The sequence below is a fragment of the Centropristis striata genome, chromosome 1 (genome assembly GCF_030273125.1).
Source record: "Centropristis striata isolate RG_2023a ecotype Rhode Island chromosome 1, C.striata_1.0, whole genome shotgun sequence".
NCBI lineage: Eukaryota > Metazoa > Chordata > Actinopteri > Perciformes > Serranidae > Centropristis > Centropristis striata.
In genome coordinates, this window is record NC_081517.1 from 3,055,103 (window position 1) to 3,083,014 (window position 27,912).

The following is a 27,912-nucleotide window of genomic DNA, read 5'->3' on the forward strand; positions in this document are numbered from 1 at the left end:
CTCTGCTCTGCCTTGGGTTTGTAAACAGATCTCTGCTCATGTGACCAGCCGTTTTGCCTCGCAACTCTCCTCTCCCTCAGCCCTCCCTCGCTACCTCTGTCCTCCAATCTGTAGGCAGAAGGAAGGCAGAATGAGTCCGACACTGACGAATAGGGCGCCTGCAAGCATGCTGATGTGTATGTGTCTGTGTGCGCACACCCCTGTGCATGTATATGTGAGAGGGAGAGAAGAGAGACGTTTGCAGCAAAGTCGAGGGAGGCCCCGGCCAGTAGCATGCGCATGGCTGATGTCCTGACAACCAAAACAAAGCCATTTGTGTGAAGTGGAGGTCAGCAAACGAAGACATCATGCAACCTCATTCACCACTTCCTTCCTTTGACACACACTCGGGATACTGTATTTTTAGAGCAGGTTATTATCCACGTTTGCTTTTGTTTGAGCTATATATAAACATGTCACTGTTTTCAAAGGGAGAACGAGGCAGAAAGAGGACGAGAGGTAGCTCGGTTGATAGAGGAAACATAGAAGGAAGCGAGGCATAGCACCAACATTTTTATACTGTATATTCATATTTATTCTGCACTGGAATTCTATTGTACTCCTTCTTTAGACACTTTATATTTTATTGTATTTTTATATTTTATTGCTTGAAGTATGCCTAGGTTGTTCTTTTTACTTAATTGTGTTGTTATTGTCTCTGTGTGTAATGCTGCTGCTACACTGTAATTTCCCAGCTTGGGATAAATAAAGTATATCTATCTATCTATCTATCTATCTATCTATCTATCTATCTATCTATCTATCTATCTATAAACATCACAATGTTATAAACTGATTAAGTTAATAGTTAATTAATAAAGTTTAGAAAGAGAGACATGTTACAGTTGAAACCAGAAGTTTACATACACTGTATAAAAAGACACATATGCTTTTTTTCTCACTGTCTGACATGAAATCAGACAATCACTTTTCCTGTTTTAGGTCCGTTAGGATTACCAAAATTAATTCTATTTGCTAAATGCCAGAATAATGAGAGAAGGATTTTTTTAGACAATTTTTTATTACTTTCTTCAAAGTCTATCTATCTATCTATCTATCTATCTATCTATCTATCTATCTATCTATCTATCTATCTATCTATCTAAATAATATGAAGAGGGAGACAGACAGAGAGAGAAAAGTCACAGCCTGGACAAAGACGCTGCCTGCTCGTCCACCCCCACACCAGCGGCCCTGGCTGCCAATTCGCTGGGGGAGAGAACAGCTGCTGGGCTACTGGGTGAGCTGAGAGACGGTCAAGGGGAGTGCTGCCTCACCAATCCCCAGGGGGAGAGAGGGAGGGAGGGAGGGAGGGGGGGAGAGGCTTCAATGGGATCTATGCCATTTTCATTCACCCCCCCCCCCCTCCTGCTCTAGTAATGACATTACTGCTGAATACTGAGGAACAGCTGGATCGACTGCACAGATGCATGAGCATAAACACATAAACACACTCCTTTAATACACTGCATGCACCGTCGGGTGTTTACAGGTTTCAGAATCAAAATGTGTGTTGCAACTACAGGCTTGTGTTGTCATTGTTGGCATGTGGAGGATGGTGGTTTTGTTAACAGCACGCCCTCTTGTGAAATATGATGAACACGTCATTGTATCAACAGTTTTCTGGAGATATACAGCAGGGGTGTCAAACTCGAAACACTACACTACAGCAAAATGTAGTGAGGTAAAAAGTAAAATATTTGCCTCGAAAATGTAGTGAAGTCGAAGTATAACTTCACATAAAATGGAAATACTCAAGTAAAGTACAAGTACGGTATTTGAGTAAATCTACTTAGTTACATCCCACCACTGGGTACTAGGTATTATCAGCATTTAAGTTATTAAATATTGATCAGTGAGTGAAGTTTCACTTATATATCTAGATCAGGGGTGTCAAACTCTGGTCCGAGGGCCAAATTTGGCCCGCAGTGTAATTTTATTTGGCCCGCGAGGCAATACCAAATTATTATATTATTATTGTACTATAAAAGCTGACCCGTTGGTATTATACGGCGCATTTACCACTAATACTAGATTTATTATTGTAATTTTATGTATTTACCTGTTGAAAAACTTTATTTTGATATTTAAATCAGAAGGATGCAAATAGAAAAGAGGCATACGATTTTTATTTAATTTTTATTTAATAAATTAAAGACATTGATGTGTTTTTTATTTGAAATTTTATTTTGCATGTCTGCACTATTTAGTTATATATTGTATGTTTATAAGCGTTGCTGGTTCCATATTTAATGTTAAAGCAAAACATGTTTGGTATATATTAAAAGGTTTATTTGTTCAATGTTGGCCCGCGATTTTATTCAAGTTTTAAATTTTGGCCCATTGTGTATTTGAGTTTGACACCCCTGATATACAGCATATGAAAATGTTTATGTTAAACTGTAATAAAACTGCTGTAAAAGACTGAAAATGTGTCACAGGAGATTCCTTAATGTTTTAGCAGAGGGTGAGTGAGGACAGAGAGCAAGAAAATCAGGCAGCGAGAGAGATGCAAATGTTGGCCTTGTTTTCTTAGTGACATGTAAATAGTTCTGGCTGTCCCAACCATTTGTTTTTGCATAATTCATAGGTTTGCCTGATTGGAAATACAGTAGCTTTATCTGTTCATAACTAGATTTAAGGCCAGAAATGGGCTTTTTTAGCACTATAAATTACATTATATGAATATTAGTTATATGTTTGAATGGAAATACTGACATTTTTGAAAGGTAGAGATGATTTCTGTAACATGGGGCAGTACAGATAAATGATTAGTCTGAAGTCTGTCAAACTGTTTAATGTACAATGATGTTTTATAAATAGATAGATAGATAGATAGATAGATAGATAGATAGATAGATAGATAGATAGATAGATTACTTTATTCATCCCCGAAGAGAAATTCGTTTTTTTTGTTTTTTTATTCAGATTATTTGGTGGTACTTCTAGTGATATGTGGTAAAAAGGGTGTGATTTTCACTTGTTTTTGAAGCTTCATTGTCAGTAGTCATCACTTTTTGTTTGGCCATGTTTTTTGTTCTTTGCTAAATTATTTGTCTGAAGTCTATCAAACTTTAATGTACAATGTTTGTTGTTGTTTGATAGATAGATAGATAGATAGATAGATAGATAGATAGATAGATAGATAGATAGATAGATAGATAGATAGATAGACAGGGGTGACTGTTAGCTGCTTGTGATTTTTCCTGGGAATGTCGCCTCAGTTTGTAATGACGCAAATGCATTAGCTTTCACCAGTGGGCCATATAGGCTCAATCAGTGTTCTGTTACCTCATTCTGCAATGAACAGCGATTTAACAGACATTTATTTAAATAAAAATCACGACTAAGGACCTCTGTGTACCAGTGGCAATTACAGGACAATGGTAATTGCTCAAATGTAATGTAACAATAGCTATATATGGAAGAGCCACATAGTCTAAAACCTGACTCAGTTACACAGCAATAGCTAGTTAGCGTTAGCCACCATAAGCTACTGGTCATACCAGACACAGCAAGGCTATAGCAGCAAAACATACAAGTGAATTGAATTTATAGTGTGTAGAATAATAGAATAGTGTGTTTTATTTCCTTTGTAAGAGAGAGATTGTGTTATTTCTCACATCAAATGTAACATAGTGTGGCTTCAAAGCAGGAGCTGGAGCATCAGGGGTTTGAAGAGCATGCAGCTTTTTTCTTTGCTTCTATGACCCATGTTAACACTTTGTTTTGTGCCCTGGGGATATTTATGGTGGCCCCGCACTTGAGAGCAACACAAACATTCACTCGTCTTGAGAACCCTCCAGTGTGCTGTGATAATGCTTTACTATCTGCCTGATACAGCAGCTCGACTTCTGCAGCCTAGAATTTACAGACTTTAGAGTTTTTGCCAAGCTCTGTCCCTTAGAGAGCAGTGGCAGATTGTTTTCAGTAATTCATGACTTGTAGATGAAACAGTTGTGACAACAGTAAAAACAACCCGTTTTGGGCTACACCCAGCATTACACATCCTCTGAAAAAACTGAACTGTATGTGAACCAGAAATAAGATGACAATTCCTTTTATGTGGGTGTTATGCTCAATTAGTGTGCCATTAGTCAAACTAAATTAAAATCTGTGCAATAAATATATATTCATTCATAGGGTCTACAGCAGGGGTGTCAAACTCAAAAACACAATGGGCCAAAATTTAAAACTTGAATAAAATCGCGGGCCAACATTGAACAAATAAACCTTTTAATATATACCAAACATGTTTTGCTTTAACATTAAATATGGAACCAGCAACGCTTATAAACATACAATATATAACTAAATAGTGCAGACATGCAAAATAAAATTTCAAATAAAAAACAGATCAATGTCATTCATTTATTAAATAAAAATTAAATAAAAATCATATGCCTCTTTTCTATTTGCATCCTTCTGATTTAAATATCAAAATAAAGTTTTTCAACAGGTTAATACATTTAAACATAAAATAACAATAATAAATCTAGTATTAGCGGTAAATGCGCCGTATAATACCAGCGGGTCAGCTTTTATAGTACAATTATATAATAATTTGGTATTGGCCAAATAAAATTAGCCCGTGGGCCAGAGTTTGACACCCCTGGTCTACAGTCATGGAAAAAATGATTAAACCACCCTTCTTCAGTTTCTTGTTCATTTTAATGACTGGTACAACTAAAGGTACATTTGTTGGGACAAATATAATGATAACAACAAAAATAGCTCATTAGAGTTTAATTTAAGAGCTGATATCTAGACTTTTTTCATGGTTTTCTGGATAATAACCAAAATCATTATCAAGAAAACCATGGAAAATGTCTTTATAGTCTTTATAGTGAGCTATTTTTGTTGTTGTCATTTTATTTGTCCAAACAAATGTACCTTTAGTTGTACCAGACATTAAAATGAACAAGAAATTGAAGAAAACAAAGGTGGTCTGATCATTTTTCCATGACTATCTGTGCAATCTAATTCAACTTAATCACTAAATTATATTTCAGACTAACTCTGACACATTAGTAATAATATAAACTAACAGAAACAATAATTCCTGGAACAAATATATGCCTGAAAGGCTTTCCTTTGTCCTTTTGAACACATCAGACCTTACTGTAGTACACAGCCCATTCCTTTTTCTCCACTTCATGGGTGTGGCCCTTTACAAATCCATTTGCTTTTCCATTGGCCTCTCCATTCATTTTGCCATTGTTTTCACCCTCCATTTGGTCTTTTCTCAGAGCAAGAGGTGGCTTACAGGTGTGCCAGTTCCATAAAACTTTATTCATATCTTCCTGGGCCCTTATACCCAGCAGCTTGTCTTCGTCACTTCTCTTGCTATCCTCGTCTTCATCGTCGCTGTCGCCCTTGGAGCGGTATTGGTGTAAGCTGCGCATTTCCCCGCTGATGTTCTCAAAGTACTGGTGGATGCAAACCTTGGCGAACGTCTTGGCGTGCTCCTTGCAGGTGTCATCGAACATCTTGCGCTCGATGTCGATGTAGTGGGACCAGTACTTGGTCTTGAGGAAGGCGGCTTGAGTAAAGCATGGTCGAATAGCTCGGATCATGAAGGCTGTGAAAGTCATCATGAGCAGAAACATCCATCCGCATGCCTGTAAAATAAAGACAATGTTGGTGTGGCAAAATGACCACCATTTTCAAACATTAGACTACAGTATGAAGAAAATCTTCTCTCTATAAAAGCAAGATATGTGTGTGTGTGTGTGTGTATTCTTGTACTTCCTACATAGTGGGGTCCAGAACATGTTTTTAACCAACAGAGTGAGGACATTTTTGCAAAGTGAGGACGTTTCGGCCGGTCCTCACTTCTTTAAAGGCTTTTTTGAGATTTCAGGCTTTGATTTAAGGGTTAAAGGTTACATGATAATGATAATTAACTGAAACTGTATTGTGTGGTTACAAAACTAACTAAACCTAATTAAAATTATAGTGAAAATGTCCTTCATTTTCGTCTTTGTCAGCTTTTTTCATACATAATGAAGATGGATAAGGCAAAGGAAATAAAGGCTAAAATTACTGTGACCTCTTTTAATCTCCCAGCCAACAAATACCCCATTACAAAAAACTAAAACTAATAAAAACTAAACTAAAACTAAAGCATTTCAAAAAATAAATACTATACTAAAACTAGCAAACTCACTCTAAAAACTGGTGAAATCCAAAACTATTATAACCTTGCAAGGGAATTCACTGTTCCAATGAGGGCCCTCACAAAGATAGAAGTACAAGAATGTGTGTGTGTGTGTGTGTGTGTGTGTGTGTGTGTGTGTGTGTGTGTGTGTGTGTGTCTAGGTCTAGAACAGGGATGGGCAACTTAAATGCTGCAGGGGGCCACAATTTTTCATGTTCACTACCACAGGGCCACATATAGGAGCGTGCACTTAACCAGATGTGATGAAACTGCAATTTTAGATATGTTTACAGTGCAGTAACTTAACATATTTCATGCTCAAATGCATGTATAACAGTATAAATAGGAATACAAAAGGTTTGAAGCAAATAAAAAATAACCACTTACTGTGATTTCTATTTTTTCAGTGCAAGAACAGCAGACCAACATTAATTGCAAGAAGTAATTTTGTGCATTTTTACACTGCACTTTTAAGATTTCATGCTCAAATGCATGTAGTTGTACTGAGGGCCACTTCAAGTGAGGGTGCGGGCCGGATGCGGCCCCCGGGCCTCCAGTTGCCCATCCCTGATATAGGACATATCTCGCTGACCGTCAGTCAGACTGACCTAAGATTTCGTATGTGGCTTGCACATGGCACGAAGGTGTGCATCCTCGATTTTGAAGATTTTTTCAAAATATCATTATTTACGTAGCACTGTTTCCGATCGGACACCTTTTAGGGGAGCTCCGCCCCTTTTAGAGTAGCTCCGCCCCCTTGTGTGATAGGCCTACACCTGGTCAGTAACACAATTCACTCTGGATTTCCACCCTGACTCATCTCATCTGTAAGTCTATTTAGCCTACCTATCTTTAGGAGTTTTAAAGTGCGCTACAAGGTTCTACTTTCCAATAATATTCAAATAGTTACCAGCGAATATCAATGTTCAATGTGTATGTGCTTACATGAAAAGTAAATGTTTTATGGAGTTGCAGACAAATACAAACTTCCTAAGGGCACTGCAGTAGTGGTATTAAAGTAATTGTGATATACTGTAGGTTAGGGTAAAAGTGGAGCATGATTAAAAAAACCCTAATTATGTGGATGTCACTGTATATCAATGATAAACAGCAGTTATGCTATTGATTTATGTGATTTTTCTATGATTGATTATTTAATGCTATTGGGGTGGATAAAAATGAATATATGATATTGAAAATGCTCTTTTGTCAAATTGAGATTTTTGTTTTTTCCCCTTTAAATTTGTTTGATAATATACCTATCTTTCAGAGTTTTAAAGTGCGCTACAAGGTTTGATTTTCCAATAATATTCAAATAGTTTCCAGCTAATATCAATGTTCAATGTGTATGTGCTGGATGGTGTGGTACCTTATGAAAAGTAAGTGTTTTATGGAGTTGCAGACGTTGTAGTGTGGCATGTAAAGTACGAATACATACTTCCTACGGGCCCTGCACCAGTATAGATGGATTTTTTTTTTACAATCTGGGTCATTTTGACTAGTTTGGTATTGTGTTGGTGTTCTTACAGATACTAGATAGAGGAAGTGATATGGTCCCAACACGATTGAAAAAGCATATCTGGGGGCTTGATGACAGTTTCATAGCTCATTAACAAAATCTGTATATCAATAGACTTTTCAGAGACATACTACTTTAAAGCCTGTATAATTGCCCTTCGGCTGATCAAAGACCTAAGTAACAGTGTGGGTGTTTTTGGATGGATTGAAATAGGTCCCAGTTCCATGAATAATAAATTTAGAGGCTTATCTATGCCTCTAATAAGCGAAAAGGAAAGCTCCAGTGAGCTCAAAGTGCGAGCCTGGAGTCGGGTGGGGAGATTTAAGTTAACTACAGTTTTTGAGGAATAAAGCAAAGAAAATTTAATTTGCTGAGTCAGCATATCCCATGAAGAAGTTGGGAAAACTGCCTGCTGAAAGTGCCCCAAACTTCTGGCCACACATACTGATTGATCCGACTATCAAAATTAAAAAGATCTTCACATTATAACTAGACTTTGAGTCATAAATTCACCAAAGTACTGAAAACAATGTTGACAAGGAAGAATAAAACAATGTTTCCATTGTGCAATTGTGAATTCCACAAGTCTGGTATCACTAACTGGCATATAAATAACACTGCAAGTTATTTAATCATTTTATGTGTTATCAATACGCATTTTTTGCTTCTTGTGTAATTTCAAGCTGCGGCAATATTTTAACTCAAAGTGTCCAAAAAGCCAGGTGACGTAGTATAAGGAGGAAGAAAGTCCGTATAAGGAGGAAGAGGACTATCATCCAGTAAACCAGCTAGTCTCAACCTTGGGGTCGGGACCCCAATTGGGGTCGCGAGATGATTTTTGGGGGTCGCCAAATCATTTTGGAAGTCAGCTCTGCCTCAAGTGTTCATGTGGTAATGTGTTTTAGTCTTTTTGGTCACTTATAGTCTTTTTTTGGTAATTTTGTGTCTTTTTAGGTCATTTTGTGTCTTTTTTTAATCATTTTGTGGTCAATTTGTGTCTTTGTTGGTCATTTTGTTTCCTTTTTTGGTCATTTTGTGTCTTTTCTGGTCATTTTGTGTCTTTTTTGCTCATTTTGTGTCTTTTTTGATCATTTTGTGGTCAATTTGTGTCTTTTTTGGTAATTTTGTTTCCTTTTTTTGGTCATTTTGTGTCTTTTTAGGTCATTTTGTGTCTTTTTTTAATCATTTTGTGGTCAATTTGTGTCTTGTTTGGTCATTTTGTTTCCTTTTTTGGTCATTTTGTGTCTTTTCTGGTCATTTTGTGTCTTTTTTGTTCATTTTGTGTCTTTTTTGATCATTTGGTGGTCAATTTGTGTCTTTTTTGCTCATTTTGTTTCCTTTTTTTGGTCATTTTGTTTCTTTTTTGGGTGATCTGAACTGTGCGTGTGAGATTGTGTTCAGTGAGCGGGGGTCACGGACAACATGCATGTTAAATTGGGGGTCACGACTCAAAAAGGTTGAGAATTACTGCAGTAAACCACTGTTCACATCCAACCAAAATCAACGTTTACTACTTAACTTATGTATGAAGTTTAATTCACATAATGAATGTACTTATTTTACTTCAGTAAGTTTTGAATGCAGGACTTTTACTTGTAGTGGAGTAATTTCACAGTGTGGTAGTAGTACTTTTACTGAAGTAAAGGATCTGAATACTTCTTCCACCACTGGGTATGTCTCTATCAAAAGCATGCCAGCTAGTATTCCCTCAGTTAAAAACCCAACCTGGTCTCACAGAAATCCGTGAAATAGCCACGGATTCGCTTAACTCAAAATCCGTGGAATAGCCACGGAATCGCTCAAATTTCCGTGAAACTGACACGGATTTCGCTACAATGCAAGTTAATGCCAGTCATATCCCGTGGCTATTCCAGCATACAAAGTGATTATGTACATTCACTGAGGGAATATTTAGAAAATAAAACATATATTTCTCGCTAGAAATGTGATCAAAATCCATTTTTATGCAGAAACTAAGTCAAAATATTGATTTTTCACTAAAAATGAGAGAACTGTCCGCCATGTTTTTTGTTCTGACCGCTGGGACCTTGAAAGTCACGTGACTTGGAACAAACCAATAGGAAAAAATATCAATGGGATGGCCACGGGATATGACTGTCTTTAACTTGCATTGTAGCGAAATCCGTGTCAGTTTCACGGAAATTTGAGCGATTCCGTGGCTATTCCACGGATTTTGAGTTAAGCGAAATCCGTGGCTATTTCACGGATTTCTGTGAGACCAGGTTCTAAAAACCATTCCAAGAAAAGTGGAGATGAAAATCAGCAAAGCTACCTGTGATATGCACTTGATGTACCGTGATGCCGCCACTCTTATCTCCTGATGCTCAAACAGGTCTTTGCATGGAATCCTTGCCAGCAGTCTGAGCTTCTCCGTCTCTGACAAACCCGCCATAACACTGTAATTCCCAAACCTGTCAATGTCTAAGTTGATGCTAAAAGCGCAGAGGAAGCTCTTCCCGTCCATGAGAGTGACAGAAACCCACACTGCAGGAGCTATCAAGGATCTCTGTGTGATGGAGCAGAACATGTAGCGGAGGATCGTTGGGTCTTTGCCCCGGCTCCCCGAGGGTCTTCTCCACTCCTCCGCCAGCACCGACACATTATTGTTCAATACGAAACCCAACAGGAAGAACCATATGGGTGGAACAATGAGCAGTCCGATCCCATAGGTGTAGTTGTATTCTGGCATGCAGGGGCAGCTGAACTCGAAGGCGGAGTACATCTGAGCACTAGCGAGGGCCATGATGCCACAGATCCCGTTCATAAAGGACTCCTGGTTGGACTGGAGGAACTGGAACATCATACGGAACTTATCCATGTTGGAAGATGTGGTGGATCTTTACTTCAGATGGAATGAAATCTGTGAAAGGAAGCACAGTAGGAAGTTTGAATTCAAGTTATTTATCGTGCTATCAGTTATTGGAATAATTGCCCACTGTAAATATACACTACTGGTCAAAAGTTTTAGAACACACCAACTTTTCCAGAATTTAATTGAAAATGATGCAGTTTAATGTCTCAGTGTACTCTGAAATTAATGCACATTTGAAACATTTAAAATTCTTTATTGAGCATGATAGTGTTTTGAAAGTAAAAAAAAGATTCAAAATCACATTTTATGTTGGACTAAAGGACTAAAAAAAGACACAAAATGACCAAAAAAAGACACAAAATGACAAAAAAAACACACCAAAAGACACAAAATGACTAAAAAAAAGACACAAAATGACCAAAAAAAGACACAAAATGACTTACAAAGACATGAAAAGAATTCAAAAATGGACAAAATAGCCCAAGACTCCATAGAGTTAAGTGTGTGTGTATAGATATATAGTATCTATATACATATATATATGAATAATCAATATAGTCACATACAAATATTATAAACAATTATATATATAAACAATTTAAGGTAACACTTTACAATAACCATCATTTATAGATGGTAAATAGATCATTTATAAATGGTAAACAGATCGTTTATTAAGGTTTAATCATCATTTATAAACCGTATATAGGCCATTTAGAATGGTAAATAGAAAATGTATTAATGTTGAACTATGATTTATTTTTTTAATACATGGTATATTAATGTAAATTGATAGTTACTTTACCATAAACAAACAATTACATTATAATTATTAGTTTGTTAATAGTTTTGCACTCATTTTAACATTTTTAACACCATATTAAGTATGTTAATGATTTCAAAATGATTCTTATACCTTTAAGAAATTGTTTGAAAACATTTAAAGATTAAATATATATAGAATTTTGTAAATGGTTTATAATTGGTTTATAAACCATCTATAAACATCACTTAGATGGTTATTGTAAAGTGTTACCCAATTTAAATAAGAACTTAAATAAGGAGAATAAATATAACGTTTAAAAATATACAAGGGTCCCTGCCTAAAATATGGACATTATACACAACATTATGAAACAAGGCAGTCTAATAAGAAACATATAAATATATAAAATATGGATGCACTGTACAGAAGGTGTGATATGTGCAGACTCAGAGTAATAAATATTAATAAATACATGGATAGATAATAATAGTTGCATATTGATGATGAAGTAGGAGAGAAAAGAAGTTGTACACACAATTCATGTAAGAACCAATGTGCTATTAAACCAGCTGTTCTCAACCTTGGGGTCGGGACCCCAATTGGGGTCGCGAGATGATTTCTGGTGGTCGCCAAATCATCTTGGAAGTCAGCTCTGTCTCCACTGTGTTAAAGTGTTCATGTGTTCATGTGTTTTAGTCTTTTTGGTCACTTAATGTCTTTTTTTGGTCATTTTATGTTTGTTTTTTTAGTAATTTTGTGTCTTTTTTGGTCATTTTGTGTCTTTTTTTGGTCATTTTGTGTTTGTTTTTTTAGTCATTTTGTGTCTTTTTTGGTAATTTTGTGGGGGTTTTTTAGTCATGTTGTGTCTTTTTTGGTCATTTTGTGTCTTTTTTAGTAATTTTGTTTCTTTTTGGGGTCATTTTGTGTCTTTTTTGGTCATTTTGTGTCTTTTTTGGTCATTTTGTTTCCTTTTTTTGGTCATTTTGTTTCTTTTTTGGGTGATCTGAACTGTGCGTGTGAGATTGTGTTCAGTGAGCGGGGGTCGCGGACAACATGCATGTTAAATTGGGGGTCGCGACTCAAAAAGGTTGAGAACTACTGTATTAAACCATTTTTAGCAATGAAGTTAGCACCTTCTGATGAGAACCTTTATATACAGGGCTCATGAATTGTAACTAATTACTTCATTAATGGTTAATACATTGTGAACCAGTGAAACAATGAACGCAATCCAGGCAAAATATAACAACAATTATCAAATAAAGAAGGACATATATAAAGTGGCTTAATTCTTAAAAAAAGCCAACATGTTTGGACCACTGTAGGCCTTCGTCAGGGATTTTTAAAAGAGCTGCAATACAAGCAGTAGTTGAAACATGTTGACTTTTAAAAACGATTTAGCGGCTACAATAAAGGTTTTTTTTTTAAATATTTTATATGTCCTTTGTTTTTTATATGTTTTTATTTTATTTTGAAGTGCCTGGATTGCCTTCCTGTTCATCCTGTTTTGTTCTCTGTCACATTTTTCATCTACCATTTGATATACAGAACAACCCATTAGTGTTTTATAAAACATTGATACAATTATACAATTATAATTGAATCAGATCAGTTATAAAACATTAATAAGAACAACTTTTGATAGATTTTACAATATATCTTGGTTACTGAAATAGAGCACAGTTATAGATATGAATACATAATATAACAAAGGGCCTAGAGTTTCAGAATTTTCTAGAATTAAAGCTAATGAGTCATTGGTTATAAGTATTAATAACTCTTTAATAAAGGGTGCTAGTCTGTTATAAGTTATTAACACTACTCTGCAGCCTTTTTCCAAAAGATTGAAGGATCATCTCACAAAGACATATTACTGTTTATTACTGTTCTGAAGCATTAGTAAATGATTCATTCACCTTTAATAAAACTATTATAAACCCATTATAAAGAGTGATTTGTTTGAAATTGTACCAAAATCCTACACTGTAAAAAAAAAATCTGTTTAATTTACGGTAAAATACCGGCAGCTTTGGTTGCCAGAACTTCACTGTAAAAAATACAGTGAGCGTATGTAAATGTAAATATCAGCAAAAACTGTAATTTATACTGAATAATCCCATTACTTTTAGGATAATTGTGTCATCATGGTATTTCTCCATTCATTTTACATCAAAATTTTATATTTTATATACAAAAAATTGGCCAGAAAAGACACAAAATGACAGAAAAGACACAAAATGACCACAAAATTTAACAAAAAAGACACAAATTGACCACAAAATTATAAAAAAGACACAAAATGACCAGAAAAGACACAAAATGACAGAAAAGACACAAAATGACCAAAAAAGACACAAAATGACAGAAAAGACACAAAATGACCACAAAATTTACCAAAAAAGACACAAAATGACCAAAAAAAGGAAACAAAATTACCAAAAAAGACACAAATTGACCACAAAATGATAAAAAAAGACACAAAATGACCAGAAAAGACACAAAATGACAGAAAAGACACAAAATGACCAAAAAAGACACAAAATAACCACAAAATTTAGCAAAAAAAGACACAAAATAACCAAAAAAAAGACACAAAATTGACCAAAAAAACACACAAAATGACCAAAAACCAAAAAGACTTTTATGGCAGTTGAATTTAAAGTTTTATGATATTCTTTGATTTACAGTAATTAAAAGTATTCACTACGGTGATGTACAATGTTTAATTTGACAACCTATTTCTGATGCAATTTGACAGTGTTTTACTGTAATTTCTACAAAGGTTTTTTACAGTGTATATGCTCGTAGTGTTCTATAACTTTCATGCAGACTCAGGTTTCATCAGTTTGTCGTGGAGATAATAAAACATTATCAGACTGTAGACATTGTTCAGGAAGTAACATCATAAACACACACTTACCGAAAGTGGATCAACAGAAGAAAAAGGAAGAAAAAAATCATTAAACGTCAATGTCCATAATAAATAACGTGCAGTTCTTGAAACAGAGATCAGACATCGTCGCTCTGACTGAAAGTAAAGTGTTTCTCTGAGTCTCTGTGGTGATTTTCAAAGCCAACCACATCACCTGTCACCATGCCCCGCCCTCCACAGGTGTTTTAGTGTGATGTAACAAAAGATTGTCATACAGGGCACATTTTCTCAAAAGTAAACATGTTACAGCTCTCAGAAAACACTCCCAGTCATTTCACACTGCACCGTAATGTGTGTTTTTTTACTAATATGAATGTAGTATGCAGTATTATAGTAGTAACTCAAGTTACCTGGACTGATCCCTGACTGGGATGCCAGTGATACCAGCTCTAACCGGAATGATCTAGACATGCAAAAATGGTCTCAAACCATTCAAATATCCGCGGCTTTGGCTGGAACATTTGGTTGTTGGATAAGAGGTGAAGGGTGATTCTTTTTCCACTCATTTAATCAGAGCCAAATAAATCAAGGGACTGTAGCTTATCACAGACAAGACATGATGATTATTAAATCTTTACTTTATTTCACATAAAGTTGCTCTTTGAACCCACTGAGTGAGGCAGAGCTCGGCAAACCAGTTAGAAACCCACAAGAGGATAAAAGACAGGGGCTTACTCTCCTATTCAGAGACAGAAACTGTTTTGGTCATTTTATGTTTGTTTTTTTAGTAATTTTGTGTCTTTTTTGGTCATTTTGTGTCTTTTTTGGTCATTTTGTGTTTGTTTTAGTAATTTTGTGTCTTTTTTGGTCATTTTGTGTTTGTTTTTAGTCATTTTGTGTCTTTTTTGGTCAATTTGTTTCCTTTTTTGGTCAATTTGTTTCCTTTTTTGGTCATTTTGTGTTTGTTTTTTTTAGTCATTTTGTGTCTTTTTTTGGTCATTTTGTGTTTGTTTTTTTAGTCATTTTGTGTCTTTTTTGGTCAATTTGTTTCCTTTTTTGGTCACTTTGTGTCTTTTTTGGTCATTTTGTGTCTTTTTTGGTCATTTTGTTTCCTTTTTTGGGGTCATTTTGTGTCTTTTTTTGGTCATTTTGTGTTTGTTTTTTTAGTCATTTTGTGTTTTTTTTGGTCAATGTGTTTCCTTTTTTGGTCATTTTGTGGGTTTTTTGGTAATTTTGTTTCTTTTTGGGGTCATTTTGTGCCTTTTGTGGTCATTTTGTGTCTTTTTTGGTCATTTTGTTTCTTTTTTGGTCATTTTGTGTTTGTTTTTTTAGTCATTTTGTGTCTTTTTTGGTCAATTTGTTTCCTTTTTTGGTCATTTTGTGTCTTTTTTTGGTCATTTTGTGGGTTTTTTTGGTAATTTTGTTTCTTTTTGGGGTCATTTTGTGTCTTTTTTAGTCATTTTGTGTCTTTTTTAGTAATTTTGTTTCTTTTTGGGGTCATTTTGTGTCTTTTTGGGGTCATTTTGTTTCCTTTTTTTGGTCATTTTGTTTCTTTTTTGGGTGATCTGAACTGTGCGTGTGAGATTCTGTTCAGTGAGTGGGGGTCGCGGACAACATGGATGTTAAATTGGGGGTTGCGACTCAAAAAGGTTGAGAACTACTGTATTAAACCATTTTTAGCAATCAGTTACCACCTTCTGATGAGAACTATGGTGAAACCCACAAGAGGATAAAAGACAGGGGCTTACTCTCCTATTCAGAGACATAAACTGTTTTGGTCATTTTATGTTTGTTTTTTTAGTAATTTTGTGTCTTTTTTTGGTCATCTTGTGTTTGTTTTTTTAGTCATTTTGTGTCTTTTTTGGTCACTTTGTTTCCTTTTTTGGTCATTTTGTGTCTTTTTTTGGTAATTTTGTGGGTTTTTTGGTAATTTTGTGGGTTTTTTGGTAATTTTGTTTCTTTTTGGGGTCATTTTGTGTCTTTTTTGGTCATTTTGTGTCTTTTTTTAGTAATTTTGTTTCTTTTTGGGGTCATTTTGTGTCTTTTTTGGTCATTTTGTTTCCTTTTTTTGGTCATTTTGTTTCTTTTTTGGGTGATCTGAACTGTGTGTGTGAGATTCTGTTCAGTGAGCGGGGGTCGTGGACAACATGGATGTTAAATTGGGGGTCGCGACTCAAAAAGGTTGAGAACTACTGTATTAAAACCATTTTGTTTTACACTACTGTTATTATAACAGTAGTGTGGCATCATACTCTGTAGTTCATCATGTAGTAAATGTCATATAGTGACTCAGAGTGTTCACTTCACACTCTTCTGTATATGCTGTTGAACTTACAGGAAGTGTGTGCTATGTTTTCTTCGGTGTATTGCACAGGAACGTGTCACACACAGGCAGGGTGTGCAGGAAATAAGTCACGAAAGACTTCTGAAGGAGGAAGAGAGCCTGTGTCTGTGCAAGGTTACTCTCTTGCTTCCTCCTTTGTACCTATTTCACAAATTACCGGAACGTTGCAAAGCCGAGGATAATTTATCACTTCTTATTGGGTGCGTATTATTGTTCTTCTGCTTTAATATGTGTTCAGTAATAAATGGGAGTTGATATACAATGTAATTACAGAGATGACTGAAGTGGATGCTTTCAGGCCATGGAGGAAGTAGCTTCTCCCTTACTCGCTTTGCATCATTATGAAACGTGAAAAATGATCACAAAGTGTTTTTTAATGTGATTGCAGTAATTTGTATTCTTTTTTTTTTCGTTTTTACATATTTCAAATATCACTTACAGGTACATCTCAAAAAATTAGAACATCATGAAAAAGTTCAATTTTTTTTTTCTCATACATTATATAGATTCATTACGCATAGAGTGAAATATTTCAAGCCTGTTTTTCTTTGTAATTTTGATGATTCTGGCTTAGAGATAATGAAAACTCAGTGTCTCAGAAAATTAGAATATTGATCAGAAGTTGAATATGATGGTCCTGGGTCAGTGGTGCAGCCATCTAGCAGGACATTTAGAGTCTTCATGCTTCCACAAGCTGCTGATTTCATTTTCCAGCAGGACTTGGCCCCTGCCCACACTGGTAAAGGTACCAAAAGCTGCTTCAGTGACCCCATAGGAGTCTATGGGCTGGACTGGCCAGCAAACTGGGCTGACCTGAACCCCATAGGAGTCTATGGGCTGTTGTCAAGAGGAAGCTGAGAGACACCAGATGAGCTGAAGGCTGCTATAAAAGCAACATGGTGCTGTAGGCTGATCTCCTCCATGCCACCAAGTATTAATGCAGTAATTCATGCAAAAGGAGCCCAACCAAGTATTCAGTGTATAGAAATGAATATACTTGTCAGAAGCCTGACATTTGTGTTTAAAATATCCTTTTTTTATTGATCTTATGTAATATTCTAATTTCCTGAGACACTGAGTTTTGTGTTTTCATTCTCTCTAAGCCAGAATCATCAAAATTACAAGAAATACAGGCTTGAAATATGTCACTCTATGCATAATGAATCTATATAATGTATGAGTTCCACTTTCTGAAATGATTGACAAAAAATATTGAACTTCTTCATGATATTCTATATATTTTTGAGATGTACATGTATGTTTTTCTTTTTCTTGTTTAATGAATGAGTTATTTGTGACAATTCTTGATGCTTTTTGGCTTATTCGCAGACAGTGTTGAAGATGAAAATATCCTTTTTTTATTGATCTTAGGTAATATTCTAATTTTCTGAGACACTGAGTTTTGTGTTTTCATTATCTCTAAGCCAGAATCATCAAAATTACAAGAAAAACAATATTGAAATATTTCACTCATTCACGCGTAATGAATCTATATAATGTATGAGTTTCACTTTCTGAAATGATTGACAAAAAATATTGAACTTTTTCATGATATTCTATATATTTTTGAGATGTACATGTATGTTTTTCTTTTTCTTGTTTAATGAATGAGTTATTTGTGACAATTCTTGATGCTTTTTGGTTTATTCGCAGACAGTGTTGAAGATGAAAATATCCTTTTTTTATTGATCTTATGTAATATTCTAATTTTCTAAAACAGAGTTTTGTGTTTTCATTATCTCTAAGCCATAATCATCAAAATTACAAGAAAAACAAGCTTGAAATGTTTCACTCTACACATAATGAATCTATATAACGTATGAGTTTCACTTTCTGAAATGATTGACAAAAAATATTGAACTTTTTCATGATATTCTATATATTTTTGAGATGTACCTGTATGTTTTTCTTTTTCTTGTTTAATGAAATCACTTATTAGAGTTATTTGTGACAATTCTTGATGCTTTTTGGTTTATTCGCAGACAGTGTTGAAGATGCCAGACATCGTGCTGAGAGTGTTCGTGGTGACTCTGGGTCTCCTAACATTTCCGCGGGATGACCCCCGGGTTAAGGAATGGGATGATGTCACCACAGTGGGCATGCAAAAGCATGAAGAGAAGCTGCTGAGAGGAGAGGAGGAACTAGACCATGACCTGGCACCTGTCAGACAGGAAATAACATATACTGAGAGTGGAGTTAAAAACATTCAGTCTGATCAACATGTTGTTGAAGAGGCAACTGTCAGCAAACAAGATCCAGAGGAAGACGTTGATGATCAAGACTCACCAGAAGGGGGACATTTTATGGAAAACTCCAAAAGTGAACCTGAGCAAAAAGGAAACCTGGACAAGGAGAGTGAAGACTTCCAGGCTGATGGTTCCCTTACAGACTCAAGCAGACCACAAGAAACAGCTGAGGAGAAGGAAGTGTTCACCTCCGAAGACGAAGAATCACCTCCGTCTCACCTTCACACTGTGACATCAGAAGAGGAAGCTTCAGAGAAGGCCCTGGCTGACTGGGAGCAGGACTACCTCTGGTACATGTGGAACACACTTTCCATCATTTCCATGATACGTTTCTTTAGGAAATACCTGGGGAAGAGTTCCCAAAAGACACAAGAAGAAACCAGGACCTGCACCGCTGCTGGAGCGCCTCTACCAGACAGCAGCACTCTGCAGCGATTTCACTCGAAATGTATTCAAGTCTCATCCGATAAGAAGTGGAAGGAGTTTTTAGAGGGATTTGCTGATGGTCTAGTCGAGGCCATGAGGACTGTCTGTCGTAGAAATGGCGGTATGGTGATTGAGGACTTTCAGATAGTGGATGTGTTTGATATCATCGTCCCCTTGGCTCCACCTGATCCATTTAGCTTTCAGTGTCACAACTATCAGGCAAGTGAGCTGCTGTCAGAAGTCTGCGGTCAAATCAAACTTGTGGAAAATAAGAAAATCCCAAACGGCTGCCCCTGCCAGTCTCCTAACTCAGATGATATGGTGTGTTTGCTGCATTGTGAGACTGAGAAAGTAAAGACAAAAATAACTGATGTTCGTGACAGCCTTCTATGCACAAAGAACTCCCCCTTCCTGTCAAAATCACATGTTACCAGGTGGTTTCAGAGCACGGTTAAACAAGCGTGGGAACAGATTTCACACAAGTACGAGTTCGAGCTGAACATGCGCTATATTGGTGCTCCGGGTGCTCTGACAGTTCGATTCAGATCAGGGAAGAAGATTAGCTTCAGAATGAATCCTGTGGTCAGAGTCAATACTGATGCTCATTTCTTCATTACTCCCTGCTCCACAAACAACTCCGACACTTTCTGGACGCTCTCCCTGGCCAGCTATGAGGATCATCTGTTAGAGTGCATATCTAAACGTCTGCCTGCAAACTCATGCCACAGTCAAACTCTTGATGTTGCACTTTTCCTTCACAAGAGACAGACAGCACTGTCAGGAAGCAGTGCTCTGGAGGACTGCCATTTCAAAACCGCACTAATGCATTTGCTTTTGACCAAAGAGCCATCACAGTGGAAACCTAGCCATGTGGCGTGTCGGCTACGAGACCTATTGGCTTTCATGGAGAGAAGCCTGAAGAAAAGGCTGCTGCACCATGCCCTTATAGGGAACCCTTTGAGTCAGAGGGTTATTGAACTTCCTGCTGAATTTACTCAAGCAAAGAGCATGAATCTCTTCCATCCCCTGCTGGTAGATGACTGCCTCTACACAAATGCTGTGATGCATTTTCAGGAAATGCTTAGAAATGCACACATGCTGATACAGGATTATGTTAATCAGTGCCAGTTGTTCCATTAAAACTCATTTGATTTAAAGCTATAACATTTCTGCATTAAAATGAATTTATCCAAGTTGTGTTGTTGCATTTTCTTACATTATCCCAGTTGTTTCCAACAATGTTTAAACCCAATCTGTAAAGGCACTTTCCATGGCCGCCATGTTGCCTTTGCATGTGTTGTCTGCAAGAAGTAGTCAGACATTTTTTAAGGCCATTTTAGCAGTTACATGTTTGTTTTTAACTGACCATTCCTCAGGTGTAAACATCCCTGTTCTGTTGAAATTAATCTGTTTTAAAGCCAACTTAAGGATTTTAGTCACTGATGTTTGGATAGCAGAAGCCAGCCAAGAACATATACAAGTACATAAAATTTTGTTGGAATATTGTGAAAAAGTTCAATTTTTGTCAATTATTTCAGGAAGTTTATAGATTACACAGAGTGAAATATTTCAAGTCTGTTTTTCTTGTAATTTTGTGGATTCTGGGTTAGATATAACACAAAACTGTCCCAGAAAATTAGATTACATAAGATTAAAAAAAAATAAATATATATATATATATATATATATATATTAAACACAAATGCCAGGCTTCTAAAAAGCATGTTCATTTCTATACACTCAATACTTGGTTGGGCTCCTTTTGCATGAATTACTGCATTAATACTTGGTGGCATGGAGGAGATCAGCCTGCTTTTATAGCAGCCGTCAGGTCATCTGTGTTTGGTGTCTGTCTCCTTCCTCTTGCAGCCCATAGACTCCTATGGGGCCAGTCCAGCCCAGTAACACCATTGAACCATTTTTTGTTGCCCAAAATCACCACTGACCCAGGACTCACATGTTGAACTTCTGATCAATATTCTAATTTTCTGACACTGAGTTCTCATTATCTCTTAGCCAGAAAATTACTAGAAAAACTAGCGTAAATATTTCACTCCATGTGTAATGGATCTATATAATGTACAAGTTTCACTTTCTGAAATGTTTGAATATCATGAAAAGGTTCATTTTGTCTTTTTTTTTTTTTTTAGATGTACTGATAAGCAGCAGTCCAAAATGGGTCAAAAACTGCCAGTTTTTCCTCCAACGGCAGTGAAACTACTTCCAACTGGTTAAAACCACCAGGGCCATTTGTTCTGGAGCCGAGACCCCTGCTGATAATGCAGCGAGGGTAAAAAATGATTTTAACTGGGCAATAAACTAATTACTAGTATTTCCTATTGTTTGAGAGACACCTGCAAGTCTGCTTTTAATCTCAGAATAAAAAGTTATGGAACACTTGGACATACCACAGTAGAAACAAGTACCAGAGACAAATGGTTTATTTAAAAACTTTGCACCACTTTCACTCCTCGGGGTCCCAGTACTTGAGGAAGTCTAGATGCTCTGCTGAGTCAGGGTCCTCCCAGCTGAACATCTCAAAGGATTTCTTCTGAGGTTCAGCCTTGTGGCTCAAGTCAACATGCAAAGAGTGACTTGAGGTCATCTTTGAGGCTGTTACAGAAAATAAATGCCAAAATTAGTTAAAGTAAGGAGTCATGCCGCATTTTAAGGGATAATCACTTTGAGCCAATATTGGTGACAAAATGCTTAAGGTACTCAAGTTAAGGACCATGTTTAAAGTCACATTTGATGGAGAATATTCTCATTCATAGGAAACTGATGTTGACTTACCTTTAGATTTTGCAGAGGCACAGGTTGAGTCACAGCAGCTGCACACAGCATCATTACCGTACAGTTCCTTCCACCTAAACCAGAAACTAAGTTAAGTTACAGCTGGCAAGTTTGGTGATTAAACAGAGCAATAAAAAACAGCTGTCGACAAAAGCTTCGTTTCAGCCATCAAGCACATAACCTTCAAAAGAAAGCTACACAGCAAAAACTGGAGTCAAATTAACTCCCACAGAGTTGATTTTAACACTTTTTCAGGGTTTATATAGCTCCACACTCTAGAGTTAAATTAACATTTTCAAAATAACGAAATAATAAAAAGTTAATTATTTAACACCGTGTCAAGAGGTCCTTTTTAACTCACTAAACGTTGTTAAATTAACACTACATAGTTTGAAAATAACTTTAGAATACAATTAAATTGAGAGAATTAATTCCAAGAATACATTAAAAAAAAACACCATTAATTTTAAGCACCATATGAGTGACATTTAAGTTCAGTTATTTTTATGACACCTTTCTTCAGTTGGTAATACTTTGAAAGCATGGCAATGTTCATCAAAGTTCCCAGAATGTGTTAAATGACACTTGAGAGTGGAAATCAACTCTGACATGTTTAACCCTGAAATTTCAACACTCCCATTTTTTGTTGTGTAGTTCCACCTGTGGACGGTTTACTTTAACTCACATTTTGGCAGTTGAATCATAATGGCAAGCCTTTGCACTTTCAGTTGCAGTCGAGCTGCCCAGAGAGATATCACAGTGCATGTAGAGTTGCTGAAAAACAGATTTCAAAGCAAGGTTATTATAGTTAACGAAAACTAACGAAATCACGAAAACTAGAATTGAAAACATTTCGTAAACTGAAATAAAAATGAGTTTATAAAAAATGATAACTAGCTGAAACTGTATTTTGTGATTACAAAACTAACTAAAATTATAGTGAAAATGTCCTTAGTTTTTTTGTCTTTGTCAACTTTTTTCATACGTAAACCTTTTTGGTTGATATGAAATCAATTTCATCTATCTGGTTTTATGACTTAGTAAACTTATTGGGGCTGAGATGGAGAAGACAAAGGAAATAAAGGCAAAATTTGTGACCTTATTGAATCTGGCACCCAACAAATACCCCATTACAAAAAAAACTAACACTAAAAATAAAAACTAAAACTAAGCATTTTCCAAAAAATAACTAATCAAAACTAGCAAACTCACTCTAAAAACTAATTAAAACTAACTGAATTTGAAAACAAAAATTGACAATGAAATTAAAACTAAAACTAATGAAAAATTCAAAACTATTATAAGCTTGTTTCAAAGTTACACACTTATTTGACACAGAACAGTTCCACTTGCTCTCTATAGTACCTGTGATGTAGATGAACTGGAGCCCTGGAAGATCATTGAACCGACACTGAACTTGAGGGCGAGCTTCGAGGTTCCAGCGATGTATTTAGACTGTGAAGTCACCTTGCTATCAACCATACAGCTGCAATGGAGAAAGATAGACTTTATTTATCCCAAGCTGGGAAATTACAGTGTAGCAGCAGCATTACACACAGAGACAACACAAATAAATAAAAAGAACCTAGGCATACTTCAAGCAATAAAATATAAAAATACAATAAAATGTAATGTAAAAATAAAAATAAAGTGTCTAAAGAAGGAGTATGTATTAAGGAGTAGAATTCCAGTGCAGAATAAATATGAATATACAGTATAAAAATGTTGGTGCTATGAAACAAATAAGGTGCAATGAACAGTGTGCATAAAAAACACAAAGTGCATAACGACGGTATGTAATGAACCAGACTATTATCTGTTATTGTACAGTGTGATGGCATGTGGCAGGAAAGATTTTTTTTATATCTGTCCCTTTGACAGTGGAGCTGCCAGAGAATATGCAAGGTACAAATAAATACACATGCAATAAGTGACATGTCCATCCTATTCTGAAGGATTAAGAAGCTTACCCTCTGTTGTCAATGACTACATGTTTAGTACTTGAGTTGGGGTCTTGGGTGGCTGTCATGTAGCACTTGTTGATGTAGATCCTCTGATCTGCAGCTGCTGTACTGGTGTCAGAGCGCTTGGCCTCAAAGTACATCGGCTGGCCCAAAGTGTAGGTTTTAGAACCAGTGATTTCATTTCCTGAACCTGTGGGGAAGTGGAGGAAGTCAGTCTGATAATTTAATGGAATAGTCACATGTTGCCATTAAGTGATTGGATCAGCAAAAAAGTAGCAGATTTATGAGATTTAAAGTGGTGAATCTGCGAGAAAAGTTTTGAGTTTGAACTGTTTTTTCCCCCCACTTTCTTGTAAATCTGCGAATTTCTCTCTTGTAGATTTGCCACTTTAATCTAGTAAATTTGCTACTTTTTTCTTGACCCCATTTTGATATCCACTGAAGTTACCAAATATAGTTCTTCGCCTGATAAAGGGTTAAGTCATCGCCATAGAAACACATCTGAGTTGAATGATCTGCTCATCAAGGGCTTGATAACGAGTTAATAATAGTCAGGTGTGAAAAAGCTAACCAAATTACATAGTTGACAAAGGTATATTACAATATCTAGTGGTACATTTAGACTTGAGACACATTTCTTGCCAGTTTTAAAAATATGTGCATTTACAAGTTAGCACAGCACTCTTTTCAGCCAATTCTTTGTATCAAGTTTGTGGTAAAAGGCTTGGTGCTGAAAATAGTCAGTATGTAGATGAATGCTAGCACATTGACCAGAAGTCAGTTCACATTTAAGACAGAAAAAAAACAAAACATACCATCTTGAGGAGTAAGTTTGAAGCCGGTTTGTGGTTGGAGTGCTTTATAAACTGTGCCTCCCTGTAGTTTGGGATAGAAGCCGACTTGGAAGGAGTGGAAGAACCTGCAACAGGCAAATGAAGACCAATAAATACAAAAATGTGAATGGGAAAGTCAATTTAAAATTTAATCCAAATATGCTGCAAGTGTCAGCTATATTTAAAAAAAAACTCAACACATGAAATGCTCAGCCTGTACAGTTAAACAGAATCTCACCTGGGATATATACACTTCACAGGAATGTCAAATGGCATTTCTCTTATAACTGGACCAGCTGGCTTGTATTGGAGCGAATTGACAATCTGCCGATAATCCACATTATTCTGGAAGATAAATATTTGTGTTGGTTGTAGTTTGTTAAAATCAAGCAGAAAAGAGATGCATTAAAAAACATTTACCAACCTCTGCCTTGAATTGACAGTCTGTGTTAAGGTACAGAAAGTAGTAGTGTACTTTTGTACCTTGGTTAACAGGACAGTTACCCAACTTCAAGGATTTATAAGCCTCCGTGGTCTTAAAGATCTCTCTCCTGACTCGTAAATATATTCTATCAACATGGCACAGCATTTCAATCAGCTGTGGTCTGGGTGGCGATGCTTTTGGCGCCGCTTTTGCCGTTTTCGGTGCTGCAGTTTGAAGTAAAGTTTCTGTGATCCCGGCAGGGAGAGGTCTTGAACCTTTTTCTGGCTTGAAAGCTTTTTTTTGGTCCTTGGCAGATGTGACAACCAAATACTCTGGAACTCTCTTTGCTGCAGGTCCTGAATAACCACTTGTTGCGCTCTTCAAGTATTTGGTTTCGTGTGCAAAGTTCTCAGCCATTTCTTCACTTATCAGCTTCTTCACTCTGTCCCACTCCCGATCAGGGTCTCGAACCAATGGGCCATACCCACGTCTAAACTGATAACTGCAGGCAGAACAAAACAGCAGTAATAATAAAAGCCCACAGTGCATCAGATCCATTTTTCTCTGCAGCAGCTACAACCCAGAAGCTGGTCCCCTCACTGAAACAGGTTGGATATGACAATGGTGTTTCAGCTGGCTTTTGTATTCTGCAATTGATTGAGAATTTCCACAGCTGCTGCAAATACCAATCAAGAGCAACCAATGAGAGGTGACCAGGAACAATGATCCTTTCTCAGTATTTGTCAAATATCAGTGTGGGTTTTACATACTGTCTATGCACTTTATGTGTTTTTATGCACACTGTTCATTGCACCTTATTTGTTTCATAGCACCAACATTTTTATACTGTATATTCATATTTATTCTGCACTGGAGTTCTATTCTACTCCTTCTTTAGACACTTTATATTTTATTGTATTTTTATTGTATTTTTATATTTTATTGCTTGAAGTATGCCTAGGTTGTTCTTTTTACTTAATTGTGTTGTCATTGTCTCTGTGTGTAATGCTGCTGCTACACCGTAATTTCCCAGCTTGGGATAAATAAAGTATATCTATCTATCTATCTATCTATCTATCTATCTATCTATCTATCTATCTATCTATCTATCTATCTATCTATCTATCTATCTATCTATCTATCGATCTATCGATCTATCTATAAAATGTATCACAATGTGACATTTTCTTTTTCATTACAATTCAGTGGTGTTATTTGGATAATAATAATATAAATTAAGTCAGTTTGTTCAATTTACTCAGTAAATAGGGTTTATTTTTCCCCCTCCGTGGTTAGGAGCAGCAGTACATATTACCCCAAATTAATTAAAAAAAAGAAAAGTTAAAGAAAAGTAAATAGCTGATATGGTATGCAGACTAATGGTGACAGAACCAAGACATCAGTCACATCATTATTAAATACAACAAATAAACTGTCTTGTATATGTATTAGAAAAGTATAGTTGTCATTGGATCATTATCTCGTATACATGCTCATACACTCATTCACTCAAATACAATTATTTTACTTTTATACACAACCATGTTTTTATTTCTGACTTTTTGTGTGTGTGCTATAAAATGGCACTTGTATTGCTTTCTTTTTTGTTTTTATTTGTTGTTGCTTTCTCTCATTGTTGTTGTTAATTTATTTTTTAATTTTTGTATACTTTCTCGGGGAGGTGCTTTTTATAAGCCCATATAGGGCTTCTAACCTCTAGCGCACTTACGAATCTTATTTCATTTTTATTTTTTTGTAATTGCCCTTTCCTATGGTGCAAATAAATAAGTACAAATACAAATACAAATTAGATAATGAATAAATATTTATATATTTTTATTATACATATTTATAATAAATCATCTGAAATAAAATTACGTTAAAACTAAAATAAAAGAACCTGCAAAAAGCAGCGTTATCTCAAATATTCAAATCAAAAATCAAATCAAAATGACTTTATTCATCCCCGAGGGGGAATTCAGTAACTATATATTCCATAGTATATTCTGAAATATACATACGTTTTCTATTGGTGAACTGTATCTATTTAATTTTCAAAATTAAAAAACAAAGATAACATTCAAAATTTGTCGGCATTTAGAAAACTTGGGCAAGTTAAATAAAGTAAAAATACATTAAAAAAAAAAGAAAAAAAAAGGTTTAGTATTCAGATCCCTTACTTAAATAAAAGTATTAATACCACACTGTAAAAGTACAAAGTACAAAAGTATCAGCATCAAAATGTACTTAGAGTATCAAATGTAAAAGTAGTTGTCATGCAGAATGGACCCAATTAGATTGTTTTATATATTCTAAATATATTATAACATTATTTCTATTAATGCATTAATGTAAGCAGTGTTTTAATTTTATAAAGATAGAGCTCATTTAATTACTTAATATACTGTTATAATATTTACTATAAAAAAATCTAATCACTTTAAATTATTCATGTTTTTCATGTTGAATCTCAACCTGAAAAGTCATTAAAGCTGTCAGCTAAATACAATATTTGCCTCTAAATGTAGTGAAGTAGAAGTATAAAGTTACATAAAATGGAAATACTCGAGTAAAGTGCAAGTACCTCAAAATTGTACTTAAGTACAGTAAAAAAAAAAAAAAAGGTTTAACTTATTTTGTAAATCAGTCCCGGATGTGACGCAGCTTATTATGTCACTACCAGGAAGTTCCAA

General features: G+C 35.7%; 3 protein-coding genes across 3 annotated transcripts; 1 reads left to right on the forward strand and 2 right to left on the reverse strand.

Moving 5' to 3' along the window:
- Nucleotides 1-76: 76 nt before the first annotated feature.
- On the reverse strand, nt 77-10,557 carry LOC131987314 (calcium homeostasis modulator protein 1). Its single transcript, XM_059352495.1, has 3 exons — nt 10,012-10,557; nt 5,162-5,660; nt 77-108 (listed from the first exon to the last, which is right to left on the reverse strand). Exons 1-3 carry the CDS (start codon nt 10,555-10,557, stop codon nt 77-79), a joined length of 1,077 nt encoding a protein of 358 aa, XP_059208478.1.
- A 7,970-nt stretch (nt 10,558-18,527) lies between these two features.
- LOC131986295 (inositol 1,4,5-trisphosphate receptor-interacting protein) lies at nt 18,528-20,485 on the forward strand. The gene has a single exon (XM_059351211.1). The coding sequence runs from the start codon at nt 18,528-18,530 to the stop codon at nt 20,343-20,345; it is 1,818 nt and encodes a 605-aa protein (XP_059207194.1). The 3' UTR covers nt 20,346-20,485.
- A 1,143-nt stretch (nt 20,486-21,628) lies between these two features.
- On the reverse strand, nt 21,629-25,819 carry zp3c (zona pellucida glycoprotein 3c). The gene is made up of 8 exons (XM_059351780.1): nt 25,220-25,819; nt 25,034-25,140; nt 24,778-24,881; nt 23,969-24,152; nt 23,364-23,484; nt 22,684-22,772; nt 21,999-22,072; nt 21,629-21,818 (listed from the first exon to the last, which is right to left on the reverse strand). The coding sequence occupies exons 1-8, from the start codon at nt 25,775-25,777 to the stop codon at nt 21,670-21,672; spliced, it is 1,386 nt and encodes a 461-aa protein (XP_059207763.1). The 5' UTR covers nt 25,778-25,819; the 3' UTR covers nt 21,629-21,669.
- Between the last annotated feature and the right edge of the window lie 2,093 nt (nt 25,820-27,912).